General features: G+C 35.7%; 1 protein-coding gene across 1 annotated transcript in view; it reads right to left on the reverse strand.

Annotated features, from left to right (window-relative positions):
- Positions 1-20,291, reverse strand: part of DPP10 (dipeptidyl peptidase like 10) — a 640,702-nt gene that overhangs the window by 45,791 nt on the left and 574,620 nt on the right. The window contains exons 14-17 of the mRNA XM_042948503.1: positions 18,458-18,549; positions 18,024-18,071; positions 14,841-14,962; positions 13,481-13,528 (exon numbers count right to left, since the gene is read on the reverse strand). Of these exons, the coding sequence (XP_042804437.1) occupies positions 13,481-13,528; positions 14,841-14,962; positions 18,024-18,071; positions 18,458-18,549 (310 nt within the window). The remainder of the gene's footprint in view (positions 1-13,480; positions 13,529-14,840; positions 14,963-18,023; positions 18,072-18,457; positions 18,550-20,291) is intronic.

The raw sequence follows: 20,291 nt of genomic DNA on the forward strand, positions 1-20,291 counted from the left end.
GCAAGAATTTAGAGCCAAAATTTCTTGTCACATTGTCAGGTGTTTTTCTGTGGCTCAAAATATTTTCTAATTAGTGTTCTAAATTATTCTTTGATTTATGTCCTACGTAGAAGTTCAGGTCTCATAACAAAACATTCTCAGCTCTTCTCCATTCCTTATTTTGGCTTCACTTTTGAAAGCTCTTTTCTAATATCATTATCCAGGTTAAGAATTATGTTTTCTTTTTCAGCATCATTTAATTAATTAACTTTAATTCCAGTACACTTAATATACAGTATTATAGTGATTCAACAATTCTTTTTTTATTTTTTTAATGTGTGTTTATTTTTAAGAGAGAGAGCAGGGGCGCCTGGGTGGCTCAGTCGGTTAGGCGTCCGACTTTGGCTCAGGTCACGATCTCGCGGTCCGCGAGTTCGAGCCCTGCGTCGGGCTCTGGGCTGATGGCTCAGAGCCTGGAGCCTGCTTCCGATTCTGTGTTTCCCTCTCTCTCTGCCCCTCCCCCGTTCATGCTGTGTCTCTCTCTGTCTCAAAAATAAATAAACGTTAAAAAAAAAATTAAAAAAAAAAAAAAAAGAGCAGGGAAGGGGCACAGAGAGAAGGAAACAAAATCTAAAGCAGGCTCCAAACTCTGACCTGCTAGCACAGAGCCCAATGCAGGGCTCAAACCCACGAACTGTGAGATCACAACCTCAGCTGAAGTTGGACGCTTAACCAACTCAGCCACCCAGGCGCCCTGTGATTCAACAGTTCTATACATTACTCAGTGCTCATCATAAGTGTATTGTTAATCTCCTTCACTTATTTCACCCATCCCCCACCCCCCACCTCTGGTAGCCATGTTTACCAGAGTAAACTGGTCTGTAGTTAGACTCTGATTTTTGGTTTCTCTTTTTTTTCCCTTTCGTTCATTTGTTTTCTTTCTTAAACTCCATATATGAGTGAAATCATATGGTATTAGTCTTTCTCTGATTTGCTTCACTTAGCATTATACTCTGTAGGTACACCCATGTTGTTGCAAATGGCAAGATTGTATTCTTTTTTATGGCTGAACAATATTCCTGTGTGTGTGTGTGTGTGTGTGTGTGTGTGTGTATCTCACATCTTCTTTATCCATTCATCTATCAGTGAACACTTGGGCTGCTTCCATAATTTGGCTATTATAAGTGGTGCTGCAATAAACATAGGGGTACATATTGCCTTTCGAATTAGTGTTTTTGTATTCTTTGGGTGAATATCCAGTAGTGGGATTACTGGATTGTATGGTACTTATATTTTTAACTTTTTAAGGAACCTCCATACTACTTTTCATAGTGGCTGTACCAGTTTGCATTCCCACGGATAGTGCACGAGGATTCCATTTTCTCTCTTTATTGCCAACATTGTTGTTTCCTGTGGTGTTGATTTTAACCATTCTGATAAGAGTGAAGTGATACTTCATTGTGGTTTTGATTTGCATTTCCCTGATAATGAGTGATATTGAGCATCTTTTCATGTGTTTGTTGGCCATCTGTATATCTTTGGAGAAATGTTTGTTCATGTCTTCTGTCCAGTTTTTAAGTTGATGATTTGTTTTAGGGGTGTTGAGTTGTATCAATTATTTATATATTTTGGATGCTAACCCTTTATTGGATATGTTGTTTCAAAAATATCTTCTCCCATTCTGTAGGATATCATTTAGTTTTGTTCATTATTTCCTTCACTGTGCAGAAGCTTTTGATTTTGATGTAGTTCCAATAGTTCATTTTTGCTTTTATTTCCCTTGCCTCAGGAGAACTATCTAGAAGATTATTGCTACAGCTGATGTAAGAAAAATTACTGCTGCCTGTGCTCTATTCCAGGATTTTTATGATTTCATGTCTTACATTTAGGTCCTTATTTTGTGTTTATTTTTGTGTATGGTGTAAAAAAATGGTCCAGATTCATTCTTTTGCACGCAGCTGTCCAGTTTTCCCAACATCATTTGTTGAAGAGACTGTCTTTACCCCAATGCACTTTCTTGCCTCTTTCATTGAAGATTAATTGACCCTATAATTGTCAGTTTACTTCTGGTCTTTCTATTCTGCGTGTCTATTTTGTGCTAGTACTATATATATGTACACACTACATTATGTATGTATTATACTATATTATATATACACAGTGCTATATATATGTTATATAATTACTACATATATACTATGTACATACAGTACTATATGTAATATACATAGTATATATATTATATATATACTATACATATATACTATATATATAAACTATATATCATAATATATACTATATAGTCGATACTACATATATAGTATAGTAATATGTATTACAGTATATACAGTACTATGTATATTATACTATACTATACTATACTAGCATATATACTAGTGCTATATTATATATAGTACTGTATATACATCACATATAGGTAGTAATATGTATTACAGTATAGTATATAACTATATATAGTATAGTAATACAGTAATGTATATTACAGTATATACATAATAATATATAGTACTGCATATATAGTATACGTATATATAGTACATAGTATATACAGTATATATGTAGTAATAATATCACATATAGTACTGTGTATATAATACATATATAGTGTGCATATATTTACATATATATACATATATGCATATAGTTCTGGCACAAAATAGACACTTAGATCAATGGAACAGAACATATACTATATTCCAGTATGTAATTATTATACAGTATGTGTATATTATACATACAGTATGGATATACTATATATATGTGGTGTGTGTGTGTGTGTATATATAAAATACTCTATATTATTACTACTACTACTGCTACTACCACTATAGCCTGTACTATAACTTGAGGTCTGAAATCATGATACCTCCAACTTTTGCTTTTTCAAGATTGCTTTGACTGTTAGGGGTCTTTTGTGGTTTCATACAAATTTTAGGATTATTCTATTTCTTTGGAAAATGCTGTTCATATTTTGATAGATATTTCATTAAATCTATAGATCCTTTGGGCAGTATGGGCATTTTAACAATACTTGTTCTTTCAGTACATGATCATGAAATATGTTTCCATTTCTTTGTGTCCTCTTCAACTTCTTTCATCAATGTTTTATGGTTTTCAGAGTACAGATGTTTCACTTCCTTAGTTCATTTTATTCCTAGGTATTTTCTTATTTTTGGTGCAAATGTAAATGGGATTGTTTAAATTCTCTTTGCTGCTTTATTATTAGTGAATAGAAATGCAACAGATTTCTATATACTGATTTTGTATCCCGCAACCTTACCAAATTCATCTATTCCATTAGTTTTTTGGTGGATTCTTTAGGGTTTTCTATATATAGTATCATATCATCTGCAAATAGTGAACATTTTATACTTCTTACTTACCAATTGGATGTTTTCCATTTCTTTTTGTTGTCTGATTGCTGCTGCTTGGACTTCCACTATCATGTTTAATAAAAGTGAGATGTCCCTGTGTTTTTCCTGACCTTAGGGGAAATGCTCTCAGTTTTTCACCATGGAGTATATTGTTATCTGTGGCTTTTTCATATATGGCCCTTATTATGGTCAGTTATGTTCCTTCTAAACCTAGTTTGTTGAGGGTTTCATCATGTTGTACCCTTTCAAATGTTTTTTCTACATCTATTGAAATGATCATATGGTTTTTATCCTTTATCTTAGTGATGTGATGATTCATGTTGAGTGGATTGTGAATGTTGAACTATGCATGTATCCCAGGAATAAAACCCATTTGGTTCTGGTGAATGATTTTTTTTTTTTTTTTTTTTTTTTTTTTTTTTTTTTTTTTTTTTTTTTGGTTAATGTAGGATCCAGTTGGCTAGTATTTTGCTGAGGAGTTTTACATCTATGTTTATCAGAGATACTGGCCTATAATTCTTTTTTCATAATGTCTGTATCTAGTTTTGGCATCAGTGTAATGCTGGCCTCATAGAATTTGGTAGCTTTCCTTTCTCTTCTGCTTTATGGCATATTTTGAGAGGAATAGTTATTATCTGTTCTTTAAGTGTTTGGTAGAATTCGCCTGTGAAGCCGTTTGGTCCTGGACTTATTTTTGTTTTGGGTTTTTTGACTACTGATTAAATTTCATTGCTTGTACTCAGTCTGTTCAAATTTTCTATTTCTTCATGATACAGTTTGGGGAGGTTATAGGTTTCTAGGAATTTATCCATTTCTTCTAGGTTGTCCAATTAGTTGGTATATAACCTTTCATATTCCTTTATAATCCTTTTTATTTCTCTGGTGTTAGTTGTCATTTCTCCTCTTTCACTTCTGATTTTCTTTGAGTCCTCTCTGTCTCTCTCTCTCTGTCTCTCTCTCTCAATTATTTAATTATTTAATATTTTTGATGAGTCCTGCTATAGGATTATCAATTTTATTAATCTTTTCAAATAGCCAGCTCCTGGAAACCTTTTTCTGTCTCCTTCTAGTCTTTTTATTTTTTAATGTTTATTTATTTTGAGAGAGAGAGAGAGAGAGAGAGAGAGAGGGAGGGAGACAGACAGGGAGGCAGGCAGGTAGAATGAGAGTGGAGCAGGGGCAGAGAAAAGATGGAGACACAGAATCTGAAACAGGCTCCAGGCTCTGAGCTATCAGCACAGAGCCTGATGCGGGGCTCAAACCCATGAACTGTGAGACCATGACCTGAGCCAAAGTCAGACACTTAACTGACTAAGCCACCCAGGTACCCCTGTCTCCTTCTAGTCTTAATGATAGTCTTCCTGGATTGAGCATTCTTTCTGCAGATTTTTTTCCTTTTAGCATTTTGAATATATCATGTCACTCCTTTCTGACCTGAAAAATCACCTGACAGCTTTATGGGGTTTCCTCCTTATATAAGTATTTTCTTTTCTCTTGCTGCTTTTAATATTCTATAACTATTTTTGCCTTTTCAATTACTGTGTATCTTGGTTGGAATTCTTTGGGTTGATTTTGTTGGGGGCTCTCTGTGCCTCCCGGATCCTTCCCTAGAGTTGGGAAGTTTTCAGCTATTATTTCTTCAGATATATTTTCTACACCCTTTTCTCTCTCTTCTTCTCTTATCCCAATAATGTGAATGCTATTACGCTTGATGTTAAGTCTATTCTCATTTTGCATAACTTTTTTTTCCCTCCACCTGCTTAGGCTGATTGCGTTCAGTTACTCTGTCTTCCAGGTCACTGATCCATTCTTCTCCTTCCTCTAGTCTACTATTTATGCCATCTAGTATATTTTTAATATCACTTATTAAGTTCTTCATATCTGATTGTGTTCTTTGTTCTGTGTTTGCTCTTTGTTAAATGTCTCAGTGATGTCCTCCATTCTTTACTCAGGTCCAGTAGATCTCTTTATGATCACTAATTTAAATTCTCTATTAAGCGTATTATTTGGGTCTGTCTCACTGAGGTCTCCTGCTGTAATTTTTTTCCTGTTCTTTCATTTCAGACATACTCCCTCTTCCCATTTTGTCTAAATCTTTGCGTCTGTTTCTGTGTGTTAGGAAAGTCAGCTACGTCTCATACTCTTGAAAGTAGTGCCTTACAAAGACGAGGCCCTGTAGCGCCCTTCAGTGCAGTGTCCCCTGTTCCGCAGAACCGACACTTCGGGCATGATTCCTACATGTGCTGTGTGGGCCTTGCCACTTTTTCCACCAGTCCAGTCCTCTGCAATGCCTCTCTTTGTCTTTTGTAGGCAATGCTTGGTCCTTTTGTGTTAGCGGGGCAGTCTTGGGCTGCCTTGGGCTTGAGTTGTGTCAGACCAGGTGTTTACCACAGATACAGTCAAACCAGACTGCAGAATGCTTTACCTGTTTGTCCCCTGAGAAGCTTTTTCTTGGTGGGTGGGGCCTTCAGTCAGACCAGTGCTCTGTCTCCTGCCCACTACTGGGGTCACAGCTGGAGTAGTGTATGTGGTTATCTTCCCCGGTTCCTGGGACTGGAGTTACTTTGGAGATCTGTTGGCCCTTGTCAGGGCTCCTTGCACACTGCCAGACTTGTGGCACCTTTTGGTTGGGTTCTGGCCAAGAGCATGTTGGAGGGGTTGGCTCTGCCACGGGCAAGGATCCACAAAGTGCATGGGGGAGGGGTGGTGGTGTTAGTAAGGTTGTGTTTATCCTCCGGGGGAGGGGATTTGCATTTTCTAGGACCAAGGCCAGCCTGGCTGGAGGGGGCAGATCCAAAGTGCAGGGTACGGAGGTGTGCAGGATGTGCAGTGTTACCAAATAGCAAGTGTCTGGACCCTACTGGTTCCTGTAAGTGGTCATGTGTTTATGCTGGGAGATGGGGGCAGGAAATGGTGCCCACCAGCTTCTTTGTTTCTGAAGTCTCTCAAGGATCCCTGGCACTCCAGCACACTCATGAGATTGATTAGTGAAGAAATCTCCCTTCTGTATGCTGCCTCTATGCTGTGTCTCTGTGGACTGTTTCTTGTGCTGTCTCTTTAAGGGTGGGGACTCAGTTTCCTCTTGCTCTCAGCGTTCTCCCAGAGCTGAGTCCACTCATTTTTTTTAAATTTTTTTAAGTTTATTTACTGAGAGAGAGAGCGAGCACATGAGCAGAGGAGGGGCAGAGAGAGAATCCCAAGCAGGCTTCCCGCTGTCAGTGTGAAGGCTGAGGTGGGGCTTGAACTCAAGAACCATGAGATCATGACCTGAGCCTAAAACATGAGTCCAAAGTTTAACCAACTGAGCCACCCAGGCGATCCCTGAGTGCACTCAGTTTTCAAATTTTACGTTTTGAGTACTGTTGGTTGTAAAAACTCGTGAAGTTCAGCCCCTCTGGTTTTTGAAGCCAAATGTCATGAGGATTTGTTTTCCCCATGTGGGCTCCCCAATGTGACAGTCTGCTTCACTCCCCTCTGTGCCATGGCAGCATCCCTCCCTCCCGCAGACAGTGCCAGAGTCCCCTTAGTTGTGGACTGTGTTCTGCTAGTCTTCTTGGCATTTTCTGGGTTATTTACACTGATGTGAGTGTTACCTAGTTGTATACCTGGGACAAGATGTGCTTGGGGTTGTCCTATTCTGCCACCTTCTCTGGAATTCTTCCATCATCATTTTAAAGACTGCTCTATTTTTTTTCCCCCTGGTGAGACATTTGCATTAATTCTTGGCTTTGCTACCATGTATGTAATGTGTGGATATAATATGTCCTTCTAATTTTGATGATGTAAGGTTGTTTTGTTTTTTAAATAACCTTTTCTATTGGGATACATCCTGCTTGAGGCTTGTTGAGCTATTTTATACTTTTCATCTTATTTGGATTTGACCATTATTTCATCATATGTTTTATTGCATGCCTCTCCTTTTGACTCCAGTTAAAAATATCATAGATACAGATCATGACCTACGTTAGCTTAGGCTCTGTTCATGTCTTCCATTCTTGTTCTTTTTGTGTTTGGAAGTTTCTCTTGATAATGTTTCAATTTTGCTGATTCTTTTGTAGTGTCTAATTTACTTTCAGTATTTTCCAGTGAAGTTTTTATTGCAGATATTTTAAGTTCATAAAGTTCCTTTGAAAATATCCTATTTATATTCACATTGTATTCAACCTTTGCTTGATTTTCAAAATCATATATGTAATAGCTGGTTTACTGTATTTGTCAGAAGGTTCCCTCCCTGTCATTTCTGAGTCTGTTTCTATTTACTAGCTTTTTTCCCAGTTATGCATCACATTTTCTAGTTTCCTCACAAAGCCAGTAGTGTTTTATTGGATTCTGACCATTATGATATTTACAGTGCTTTGGATTTTGTTCTTTTGGAAACTGTTGGACTTTGTTCTGGCATATGTTTAAGCTATTTGCAGTTCAGCGTAATCATTTCAAGGCTCTGAAAAATATCTTTTTTAGTGTGGGTTTGGTTGACCTCTGCTCTGTGGCTAGTGCTGCTCTACTACTAAGGCATGACTCTTGTGGGCTGTCTCCTAGGAGAACATTCTGGTATGTTGCCTGATTGGAACTTTTATCATATCCCCGCACTTTTTGAGCTCTGGCTTCTCCCAAGCTCACAAAGCATCTTCCTACGTCTGCCCAGCTAGGTGTTTTCTGCAGTGGACTTCAGATGATCCTCCACAGCCCTATTAAGATTTCTGTTTTGTTTTGTCCCCATTTGCCTCTTCCTATCCATTGTATTTTCCCATCTTCTCAACATTCCCAAAGCTTCAACCTTTATGAACTCCAATCTCTGTCTTTAGTATGACTCTGAGATACCACTGTACTCTTCTTGGATTGTTCTTCATTGCACTGAGATTCAGAAAAAGATTCCAGCCAGAAAGCCAGGGTGATTACATTAATCTCGCTAATTTCCCTTCTAGGGATCAGAGTCCTATCCTGACTATTGTCAGATGCTTGAAAACTATTATTTATTTTATCCAGTTTTTCTCTTTTCCTTTCTTTCTTTTTTTTTTTTTTTTCTCCCCTAGCAAGAGGCTTTTTCTACTTTTAGTTCAGTGACTTCATGGCCAGAATACAAATTTATTTTTTTTTAATTGTCAGTGGTTTATCATTGATACTTTAATTTTTTTTTAATGTTTATTTTTGAGACAGAGGGAAACAGAGCATGAGTGGGGGAGGGGCAGAGAGAAAGAGGGAAACACAGAATCTGAAATAGGCTTCAGGCTCTGAGCTGTCAGTACAGAGCCTGATGCAGGGCTTGAACCCACGAACCATGAGATGGTGACCTGAGCGGAAGTTGGATGCTTAACAGACTGAGCCACCCAGGCGCCCCTATCGTTGATACTTTGTTAAATCTAAACTCCTTAGAATGAAACATAAGACACTTATGACCTGGCTCCAGCTTGCCCCTATCACCCATACATATATCTTTGCTTGTAACTTAAATGTTTCTTTCCAGCCACATGGAACAACTTTTATCTTGCAAGTTTGAATATTTTCATCTCTTCATCTTTGTACATTCACATTCTTTGCCTTTCTGCTGACTTGCTTCCTTGAAATTGTGTCCACTTCTATCAGAGGAAATTAGAACCATCTATCTTTGTTTCCTGCACTGTCCTTTGAATTCTGTGTGTGATTGCAGGCACATCAAACCACATCTCTTGTAAATAAGTGCCATCCTCTACAATACAAATTTGGGAAATTAGATGTTCTCAGAGGTTTCTTCTATCACTAAAATGTAAGAAATTCCAGATATTCAAATAGGATATTTTCAAGGCAGCTATACCAAATATTCAGTTATAAAAATTAAAATGTGTATGCTTAAACTCTATATACCTTAATCAAAGATTCAGCATCTATAATCTAAGAATAGTCACAAAAATGCACTTAATTGTGGATAAAACCATTTGTTTTGTATTTAGAGGAAGCCAGTGTCACCTGATATTTGCTAACTACAAGGAGGACAGTTTTTAAAGAATAAATCCTATTAAATTTTTACTTTTATACCTCTAGCAGATCATCTTGTTGGCTATTTTTTAAATAAATGACAAGTGGTTTATTAACATGGCTAATTGACGAATGAATAAATCAATAGATACAGCCAGAGGCACCAATGAGTGTTATATACTAATGATTTCTCTTTATTATCAAATATCAATGGAAAAAATAAACCTAATTACATATAAACTAAATACATGAGTACAGGGCAGTTGAGAAATTTTTTACTTCTAAATAAAAGGCCATTCATTTAGGCATGGGGCAAAAAAAGTCAATTCTATTTTAAACAAATATTGTAAGAAAAAAAAATATAGGAAATAGTAAAGCCATTTTGAAAATATTAAGAGTTGGTAGCATTTTTTTTTCATAAATTCCAAAAACAATACATAGTTTTTTGGCAAAATAGTGTGAAGAGGAAGAAATGTTAAGATGTGATCTTAAAAGAGAAGAAATTGAAAACAGAAAATTGGGAAGAAGAAAGGGAAAGAAAAGAAAGTAGAAGAGAAGTAAAGAGAGATGAGAACATGAGATGGGAAGAAGGAGACAATCATATATGCTAAATTAAGGAGAAAGAAAAGATGAAAATGTAAAAAGAAGAAAGAGAAAATGGTAATAATATGAGATAAAGGATTTTTGAAATAACTAAAGTTTTACATATTTATACCTCCTCTCAAGTCACTGAGCATATTAATGAGGGGTTTTTCATTCAAAAAGTAATATGTGTGTATATACATACATATGTACACACACACACATATATGTGTGTATGTATATGTATATATATATATATACACTCACATACATACATATGTATGTATATATATGTATATACATGTATATGTATGCAATACATGTTCATTGTAGAGTGTTAGGGAATACTCAAGAAGAAAGAATAAAGGTCACCTGGAAGGCTGCTAAGCAAATCCAAGAATTTTAACATTTGTATTATTTTCTTACAATTTTAGATGCATTTCAGTTTTGTTAGTGCGACATAAACATCTGGACTCCTTGATCACTTAAAAATATAGTTTAAACATTTTTGAAGAATTGTCTTTTATAAACATTTTTATTTTTAATCCTAATAGGAAACTGATGTTGACTTAGAATAATTTGATAACATTTTAATGAAAAACTATTTACAAATATATGGACAATGGACAGGAGTTCATAAGGGACAGTAACCCAGGGCTTAGTGGCTATGCTTGCAGGTCAAGGGCAGAGAGCAGTGATGGTTGTGTGAATCCAATGTGACCTTCAGCTAGGAGTTGTGGCAACCTGGGGTAACTCCACAGGGATAGATAGGGATGGAAGAATAGATAGTCCCAAAACCTCTTTTCTCCCTCTCTTCAGTCATCCAGGAGATTCACTTTAGCTGAAACTAACTGGCAGCCAAATGGAACAGAACCTAAGTCATCTGTATAGATAACTTCTGAGGCAGAAACCAAAGGGGAAAGAAACTGAGATCCAGTGGTTCTGGGAGGACAATCGGAAGATATTCAGGGCACCAATTAATATTTAATTAAAGTTTATTTACAAATCCCCCTCTTTTATTATTTGTTTTTTCCCCCACTATCATCAATAATGCTCTATCATCAATAATGCTGTTAGATGTTCTCTACTTAGCATGATTTCCTCAGTATAAACCATTAAGAGAAAAAATACCAGGTAAATAGATACAGAACACTTAAGGCTTATGACTTATTTTTTCCAAGAGATTGCTATAATTTATATTTCCTCTGGCAAGTTATGAGAGTATATCCTTATTAGCAATGTAAGTTTTTGATGTTATTAATTTGTTTGGAAAATTATATGACAATGTTTCACTCTGCATTTCTTTGATAACTATTAGGTTTAAAGGTTTTCATGTTTGTTATTTTCATTTTTCTTTTCATATCCTATTTTACTTCATGTGGCCCCAAATGAATTATGATTAGTTCATTAGTGTAACAAAGATTAATCCAAAATCCATTAACTCCAAAATTTACTTGATATTGAATGTGTTTTATCTCAATACATGTCTTTTAAAAAGAAAATTAAGCACCTGACTACTCCATGTGCCCCTTTTTGGTTTTTTTGACCCTGAGATAATCATAATTGGCTTATTTCACTCATAACAAAAATGTTTCATTGTTTGCAGTAGATATTACTAGAAAACATTGCCTTGTAACAGTAGAATGAAGTTAATTAAAGTCAGATTGGAAATTTTTAGAAAACCATCATTTTGGCAGAATATGCAATATAATACATATTCAGTGCATCCTATGTTGCAAATATATCTCATCTTCCTGAAAAATTCATTTGCTAATTTGCCTACAAGGAAATTGATCCTATGAGATGCTAATTGTCTCAGATCTCACAAAAGGTATGTAATGAACTCATAATCTGTAAAATGCAAGCCTCTATTTTATCAAATATTCTGTTTTATTATCATTGACATTAGTGTTAATACTGAACAGATTAATTTGCTTACCATAACCTCTTTAAAATGTATACTGATAACTAGAAACTAAATGATATGTTCACCTATTCCCAACCACACAAAACTCCATCACAAACTAAGCAATTGTGTCTTTTTCTAGAACAGGGAGGAAATCTCCATATGTTGGTATTTGAAGAGCATAAACGGTCTTCCTCTGTTCTCTAAAAATAATATTGTCTTTCAACATTAGTCTAATGCCTGCATCTCCATTATGTCAAGGCATCTAAGTAAGACTCCTTCTTAAATACAAGATGTGAAAGACAAAAGCAAAATAAGTTGCCATCTTATGGTTGTGATTATGAAGTAGGAAAACTGAGGGGAATCCATTTTAGAAAGGCTGGGTCTCTGCTGTTTTTTCTGCTAGGCCACATTTTTGTATTTTGCCTCTGAACACGCCAAAGAAGCCATGTTCCCACTTTAAGGGGAAGCAAAAAAGCTAATCATTCTCTGGGTTTTGTCCTAGGTCCTTACCACGTGATAACTAACATCTAAGAACTGGATCCCAAACATGTTCCAGGACATTAGCTTCAAATAGACCTCTGCCGACACTGGCATCAATACCTCCTACCTTTGATGATTCATGAAAGAACAACTATTATTCACCTGTCACTCACCTTTGATTGGACCCTACCCTGGATTTCTAAAGGAACATGGACCCTAGATCCTTTTCCAGTATGAACCCCTAACACCAAGCAATAGTGACTCATAAGTCTCCTACATCAATTACAAACCCTATTCTGGAGTCAGACGTCTCAGATGATTCCTGGCTCTGCTACCTATTAGTATGAATTAGGCAAGTTATTTAACCTCCTTGTGACTAAGTTTCCTCATCCTTAGAAGAGGATAATAAAAAAATTATCTCAGAGGGTGTTCTGAGAAATAAGTTGATAAATATAGGATTTATTAGATCATAGTGGCCTAATGTAAATCATTAGACCAGAAGAGTATTTATCAAATAAAATTAAAGAAGGGAAGGTTACATGGAAGAAAGGAAGGCAGGAAGTATCTGGCTATTCATTTTGAAAATTACTTCAATCAAGCACGCATTTACATAAGTACTTTACTAATTTCTTAAACACGTTGACCATATAGGACAAGCAAGGTCCAGCCAACCTCTGTCCTATTGTTTGATAAAGTAAATTCTCACTTAATAGATGATGCAGAGTTAAATACATAAAAGAATAAATGAATGTATAAAACTAGAAAGCCCTGGATATCTGGAAATGGATATAAAAAGTAACATTTTTCATATTTTTCCCAAAAGTACACAAAAAGGAGGAATAATCTATATGAAGCCCAGGAAAAACATGAACCAGAGCACTAAGGGGCTAGTAGGCTGAAATGTACCTAAATGGGCCTCTTCAATCAGGCCTCACCAATTTGGATACAGTAGACACCCTATTTCAGGCATGCAAGATTCAATTCCAGCTGTAACATGGCTCAAACCACTTGCTTTACTGTTTCTCTTACATAAACAAGGTCAAGTTGATGGTACTTACTCATCTTTCCCCATACTGGAAACACCTTTGAAAAAGGTTCTATAAGAATATGACACTCAGAATATATAATACCTCGTACCAGTGCCCACCATGACTCTTCCACATTGTCCGGTTTGTGTACTTACTCGCTGGGTTTTCCGTGCTATGGAGACTGACCATTGGGATGCCTGGGCCTGGATTTTACAAACATACATATTAAAAATATGTATAAATTAAAAATTTGTATAAATATTTTAAAGATATGAGTAACAATTCATGACAGTGTTATTTTTTCCAAATGGAAGTATTTCATATTAAAAACATAATGAAACAGAAACCAGATAACTACATTTAATCACTACCTATGGCTATTTTATTAAAGAAAAGAATATATGGGGAAAGAAACCATTTGCACAGATTATTTTTAAGCTTTTCCCTTCTCCAAAATGCCCTTGTACTTCTACATTTCTACGGTTCCCAATCTTAAGCTCCTTACTCTTTCACTACTCTTTTATAGAACAGTTAGTGATACTCAGAATGCTGATTCATGACCCCTCATTTGTTCATCCAAAATTAAATTGTTTCCACTCAGCCAAGAAAGAAAGAATGCACACTCTGGAATGGAAATATCTCATCCATAAGATGAATAAAAATTTGGTTCTAATTATATACTAATTGAAAAAAATACCTTAACTGGAATCACCAAATATTTCAGATATACTAGTTAATTCAGTGTAACTGTAAGATGTTATCTTGAAGCTTTATTCCTCTGCAGAACTGTAACTAGAGGTCTAATGGTTTTCCCTGATGTCATCAAACAAGTACTTTTTTGATTACTTTGTTTTCAGATACCAAGAGGAAAAAAAAAAAACTAAAAAGAGCATGTGTTGATTTATTCCTCAGGGTGTCTTAAAAACAGGACAGCTTCAGGTACCAGCTAAAGCAAGAACACTCAGTCCATCACATTATAAGGGACAGATGTCTCCCATCTGATCTTTGAGAATTACAGTATCTTTTTAAGGGGCAATGATTCCTATCAGTATAACATAGATATACCATACTCCTATATAAGATTATAGAATATTTTTACCTGATAGATCTAATTAGGGTGAATGTAATCTCTCTGAACTTCAGGATGCTAGACCCAGGCAGTTAAATTTCTGTAGAACCTAAACCTCTTAACAGCCAAGCCAATATTTCAATAAGAGGACTGTTTTGTTTTTTTTTTTTCCCCTAAAGACTAGGTAAATTAGTTTATTGCTGTAGCAGGACTTTGCTGATGTAAATATGCTTGTTCACTTTTTTAAGCAGTTCACGTTCAAACAGCCCTTAGTGGTCACGAGTAAATGTTGACTCCCAATTATGTTTTCTACATGAAGATGCAATTTTTATCTCAGTAAATTCATAATTTATTACAAACAAATTTAGAGTATCAAATCATATAGCTAGAGAGCAATAGTTACTTGTGATGGTAATAGATACTGATCAAATAAAATAATTTATTACCTTTACAGAATAATAGGAAATGTTGATTCATAGGACTAAAACTGGCACCAAAATATGTACATTGTTCTTTCATGAAATTACATGAAATGCATTGACGATTCAGTAATCCTTCAGTAGAAGCACTGGGGAAAGAAAAAGAAAATTAGAAATGGTACCATTCCAGGTACATGAATATGTGGCATATATTTAAACATTAACATAAACTCAGGAGCTACAGCACTGCTTATATTGAGGCTCCTTGTCAATTAGGACTTACCATATAAACACAAAGTCAATTTCCATTACTAATGTTAAGAGACACAGTTTTCTTCTCTGTGATAAAATTAAAATCATGTATGCTTATATGTATATTAAAGTATATATGCATGCTTCTAAAATAAAGGAACTGATTTCCACAGGACTCAATAGAACTTATTCTTATCTGCCTTTTCTCCATAGATATTTCTTTGTAAAGTTTTAAAAGGAAGTGCCCACAGAGACTAGAATAAAGTCACCATCAATAAAGATTAGTTGAAAGAACTAATGAAAGTTTTCACAAGTCACACAAAGAATCAATCTCATGATTTCCTGAATTCAGAATTCTAAACATTAGAATTTGGTTATCTGTCAAATTTTACCACTAAATAGATACATGGGAAATACTGGCACTTAACACTTGCCCTGAAATTTTTGGTAGAGGAAAATTATGTTTTGTGCGATAATATAATCTTCATGATCATGCATACTTTGAGACATCAGGGAGGTAGGTAAAGAGACAAGTCATCATCTCTTTATTTTACAAACAATGATGCTTAAGGTCAGAGGGATGGAGATATTTACCCAAGGTTAAATTTCCTGTGTAGAATATTTTATAAAGAGAGATGTATCATAGATTATTCTGACAGTTGGAAATGCTGGTGAAGCTTCATCTTATACTTGGAGAAAATACTGAAACATGATTCTGGATATACATTTGTAAATGAATGATAGTCATTTTGATGTGCAGTATGCTGTAGACACGGGGATGGGTACAGGAATATTGGCGTGGGCACCAGAAGCAATTGAGAATAGATGTTAAGTATCGTTCATGAACTCAAAATTTCACATTTGAAACATTCTGAGCTCATTAGAATCCAAATTTTCCTTTACTGGCCTAACCGATCAATACACACACGAAGCACTTAATACATTAGGCCATTTCACCCTTACGATAACTTGCAAGGTAATCATACCTTATTTTTTCTCTTTGAAATTGCTCTATGTGTGTGTATACATTCAAATACACCTACACCTTAGCACTTTCCATTTTAATCATTTTTAAGTATAAAATTCAGTGTCTTTAATTATAGTCACAATGTTGTGCAGCACTCTCCACAGAGAAGAATGCGTGCCTAGTGAAATGACATAACTAGGATTTAAACCCTTTCCCTCTCTCCTTCATATAACTTTTCAGATTCAAGTTCCTCAGAGATTTATGTTAGTATTTATCATTACTTAGATCATAGTCTAAATTATGATAATCTATTGAAATAAAGAAATGCACATTTTGAGACAACGTTCATTCTAACACTGACTATGGCAGCATCTGTGATTCTTCACAGGTCTATCTCATCCCATAAATTTGGTCAACCAATGATTATTTTTATGACCTGGGTAAGACAGTGATTGAGTTTTCTGAGTTAAACAGTAACATTATCTTACAGTCAAGCCAACTGGCATTTGCTGAGCAACTTAAGGGGAAATTTATTGGTACTATATTTCCTTTATAACATGGCCTGCTCCACTAGTACAGTTCATAGACAGACTGCTGCCTCAGTCACTAGAGAACAAAGACAAGCACACAAATCTAAGAAGTCATTTTGATTCAGATCACATTTTAGGCTAATCATATTGGGGAGAGAGATTGAGATAGTTCCATTGGCTGAAATGGGCCTAGTCTAATCTTTTGACACTGTGATTTTTCTTCAAGAGTTTCATAAAATGAGAGAAATAACACTTAGATATACTAGTTCCACAACCTTAAATTGTTCACAACTGCCAGTATCAACCGGAGTATACGCTTCAAGATAAGCTTCAGATCACCAAAAAGCACAAAGTGACCACTACGTTCATCAAGATCTCTAAACCAACCACTAGCATCAGTCTCTTTAAATAAACAGCTTTCCTTCCCTTGGAAGTCATTAGAATTGAGACTATGGGTTTCAGACTCAAGAGAAACACAAAACAAAAACCCCATAAAACAAAGAATCCAAAAATCACCTATTGAGAGAGGTGATAAAAATAGACGCTTCAGATGAAAGCAATTTATGCATAAATAAGAGTGTGCAGTGTATTAGAGGGAGTTTAGGGTGCTTTAAACATGCATTTTTACTCTCAAAGGAAAGTCTAGGCTACTGGGTAAGGATCAGTGGTGACACTTCTTCAAACATGATGAATTTCCACTGAGAATATGCCATGGCAGTTTTGACACTTTAAAAATGAATCTGCGAAATGGAAATTTGAAAGTGTATATAAAGTCTAGAATTAATAAGTTGCTTGCCAGACAAAAATAAAAGTCATTCTTATGAGATCCTGGTGAAAGCTTTCTGAGTGAGGAGATGTTTTAATACTAAATAGGTATGACCTTAAGCATCTTTTATGAATATAACTTTCCATCTGGGAAAATTGGGCAGATGAGAACATTCCCCATCTAATGCTTTATTTTACTAAGCAGTGAGTGTTACTGGCTCAAATAATAATCTTACCAGGTTTTGCACATCGTGGGGGCAGGGGAGAAAAACTTCCCTTCCCCTTGATCTACTCTTCTAAGTGTTCACAATGGTTTTACTTTGGGAATAAGTTACCGGTGTACAATATAAATGCACTGAAAATTCAAAATGAGGCTTAGCGGAAGAAAAGTCCACTCAGGAAAATACGTAAACTCCCGTGAGATGGGTAGTTGAGAAATGCAAGCCTTAAAAAAAAAAAAAGACACTTTGAGACTGTAAAAGCCCGTGAGGAAAAAAATTACAAAAGGAGCAGCTGGATGGTCTTCAGGTCCCAACGTTCAGGCTTGCAAAGGTCCAGACGTGAGAGACTGGACCAAGAGCGTGAGGTTCCGTCATGTCAAAAATGAAACTGCAGAGTTTTCCATCCTATCCTTAAGGTGTGTAGATGGCCACTGAGAAATCAACCTGCACAGCCAAGTCTTTGCACCTTGCTTACCTGTACAGCTGCCTCCCTCTGGGCGAAGACTCGGTGCTCAGAAAGTAACTGCCCAGGAAAGAGAAAACACACACATCAGGCACAGATCAATTTTTGCCACGCTGAGTTTTCACTTGAATCTTCGAGCTCCGGCCTGTTCTCTCATTCAACCACTGAACTTTGATCCGTTTGGGAAACACATCTTTTTGTTCTTAAAATATCATACCACACTTCTCTGTGATCTCTCTCAGTCTAAGTGTGTACGTATCTGTGTAAATGTGTGTGTGCAAGTGTCTCTCTGGGTGAAGGGTAGGGAGAGTCTTTAAAGAGAATGTTGCTGTTTCCATGGCCGAGGTGTCTGGACTAGGACCACGGTAAGCAAAACATCAATCTGGCCGAAAGATTGCGTTTGACAACTGTGACTACCAATCTGACTAGAGAACCAAAATGCTCACATTTTTTGAGTAGTTTCATCGTATGCCAAGATCTTTATCACTTCCCAGTTTCCTGATGTCAGATGCCGCACGGTAATTTGCTCACTTTTACTCTGCAAAGAAATAGAAAATATTGATTTTCTTTTTTTTATTTAAACAGTATCTCTCTGGTCAACACAAAAATACCAACTACCTGTATCGCTTTTAATTCTGCAATTTGCAGCTAACACTCAGTTTCTTGTTTTCATTCTCGAGAATGCACACACATTCATGTAAACATTGATCCGGGTAGAAGAGTGCCTTTTCTCCATTACTGTGGGAAAAGCATTAGAAGACACCTCTAGGTGATGATCGCCTGTGCAACACTTTGACACAGGATGTCATCTTGGCATTTAGTAAAGACACAGGACTTCGGTAACGCTCATCTAAATGGCCGACAACTACAGTTTGGACAGCTTTAGGTGAAACATTTCACAACATATTTTATTGTAAATAAACGCTATTGTATACTTTTAACCTTTACACCATTGCATCATGTTATGGTTTGCTATTTTCACACAAGAATTTATTTCTGAGATTAATTTATGTTGATGTTTGCAGCCATAGTTGGTTTCCACCACTATGTCGTATTTTATGTGAATATAGCATAATTTATGTTTTATTGACATTTGAGCATTTCCAAATTTTAGTTCTTAAAAACAAGTCGCCTATGAACAGTTTTATCAAGGTCTCGTCATGCACATGGCAGGATTTTCTTGAGACAAGCGCCAAGAAGTGGGATTGGTCATTAGTAAACATGTCTTCTACTTAACTAGATAGTGACAAAGTATTTTCCAAAGTCGCCCCTACTTACAGTCTACTAGCAATGTGAGTTCCCATTGCTTCTCATCCTTGCCGCTTCCTTACTGGCAGTTAATTTCATTAGATTATTTAATTTTTGGTCAATCTAATGAGTATGAAATGGTACCACATTTGTTTTCTTTTTATTGAGAAAATGTTCAAGCCTACAGAAATGTTGAGTGAATACTACATAAACACCCATGAGATCATTCCTGGATTCACCATCTTATATCAACACGTTGAATATTTGCCCTCCCTCTTTCGTTGTTTGCTGAATCATTTAAAAGTTGCAAACATCAGGATATTTTTGCCTAAATACTTCAATATACATCTCTCAAGATTAAGACGATTTCCACATGTAAGCAAATAACACATATGAATATTTATGTTAATATCATCTAAACATACAGTCTATACCCTAATTTCCACAACAGCCCCAAGTAACCATATATATGTGTGTGTGTGTGTGTGTGTGTGTGTGTGTGTGTATTACGTTTAGACATATAAATATGTACATTTATATATTTAGATAAAATAGATGTCTTAATAAATATTTACATATATTGGGTTATCATCTCTTTAATCTCTCTTAAAGAAAAACATTTATCTTTTTTGATTTCTATAATATTAACCATTTTTTAGACTCTTGGTCCAATGGTCTTATAGAATGTCCAGCATTTTGGATTTGTCTGATTGTTTTCTTATGCTTTAATTTAGGCTAAATATTTTAGGCAAGAATATTACACAGGTGATATTGGATACCTCTTCTGCTTCATATTAGGAAGAATACCATTACACATCTTCCCACTCATGACAATGCTGTTTACATGGTAACTGTGACATATGCATTGAAAAATACATTTTGCCTTTTAATTAAAAGTGGGATGATACTTGCACATTATGTGAGCATCTTCTTCTCCATTAACTTTCACGTCATAGGTTTAGCATCCATTCATGACCTTTCCCTGAATAAATTATCATTTCAAAGTGATTTTCTAATTCTAATATCACTTTT

Source organism: Panthera leo, chromosome C1 (assembly GCF_018350215.1).
Source record: "Panthera leo isolate Ple1 chromosome C1, P.leo_Ple1_pat1.1, whole genome shotgun sequence".
Lineage (NCBI taxonomy): Eukaryota > Metazoa > Chordata > Mammalia > Carnivora > Felidae > Panthera > Panthera leo.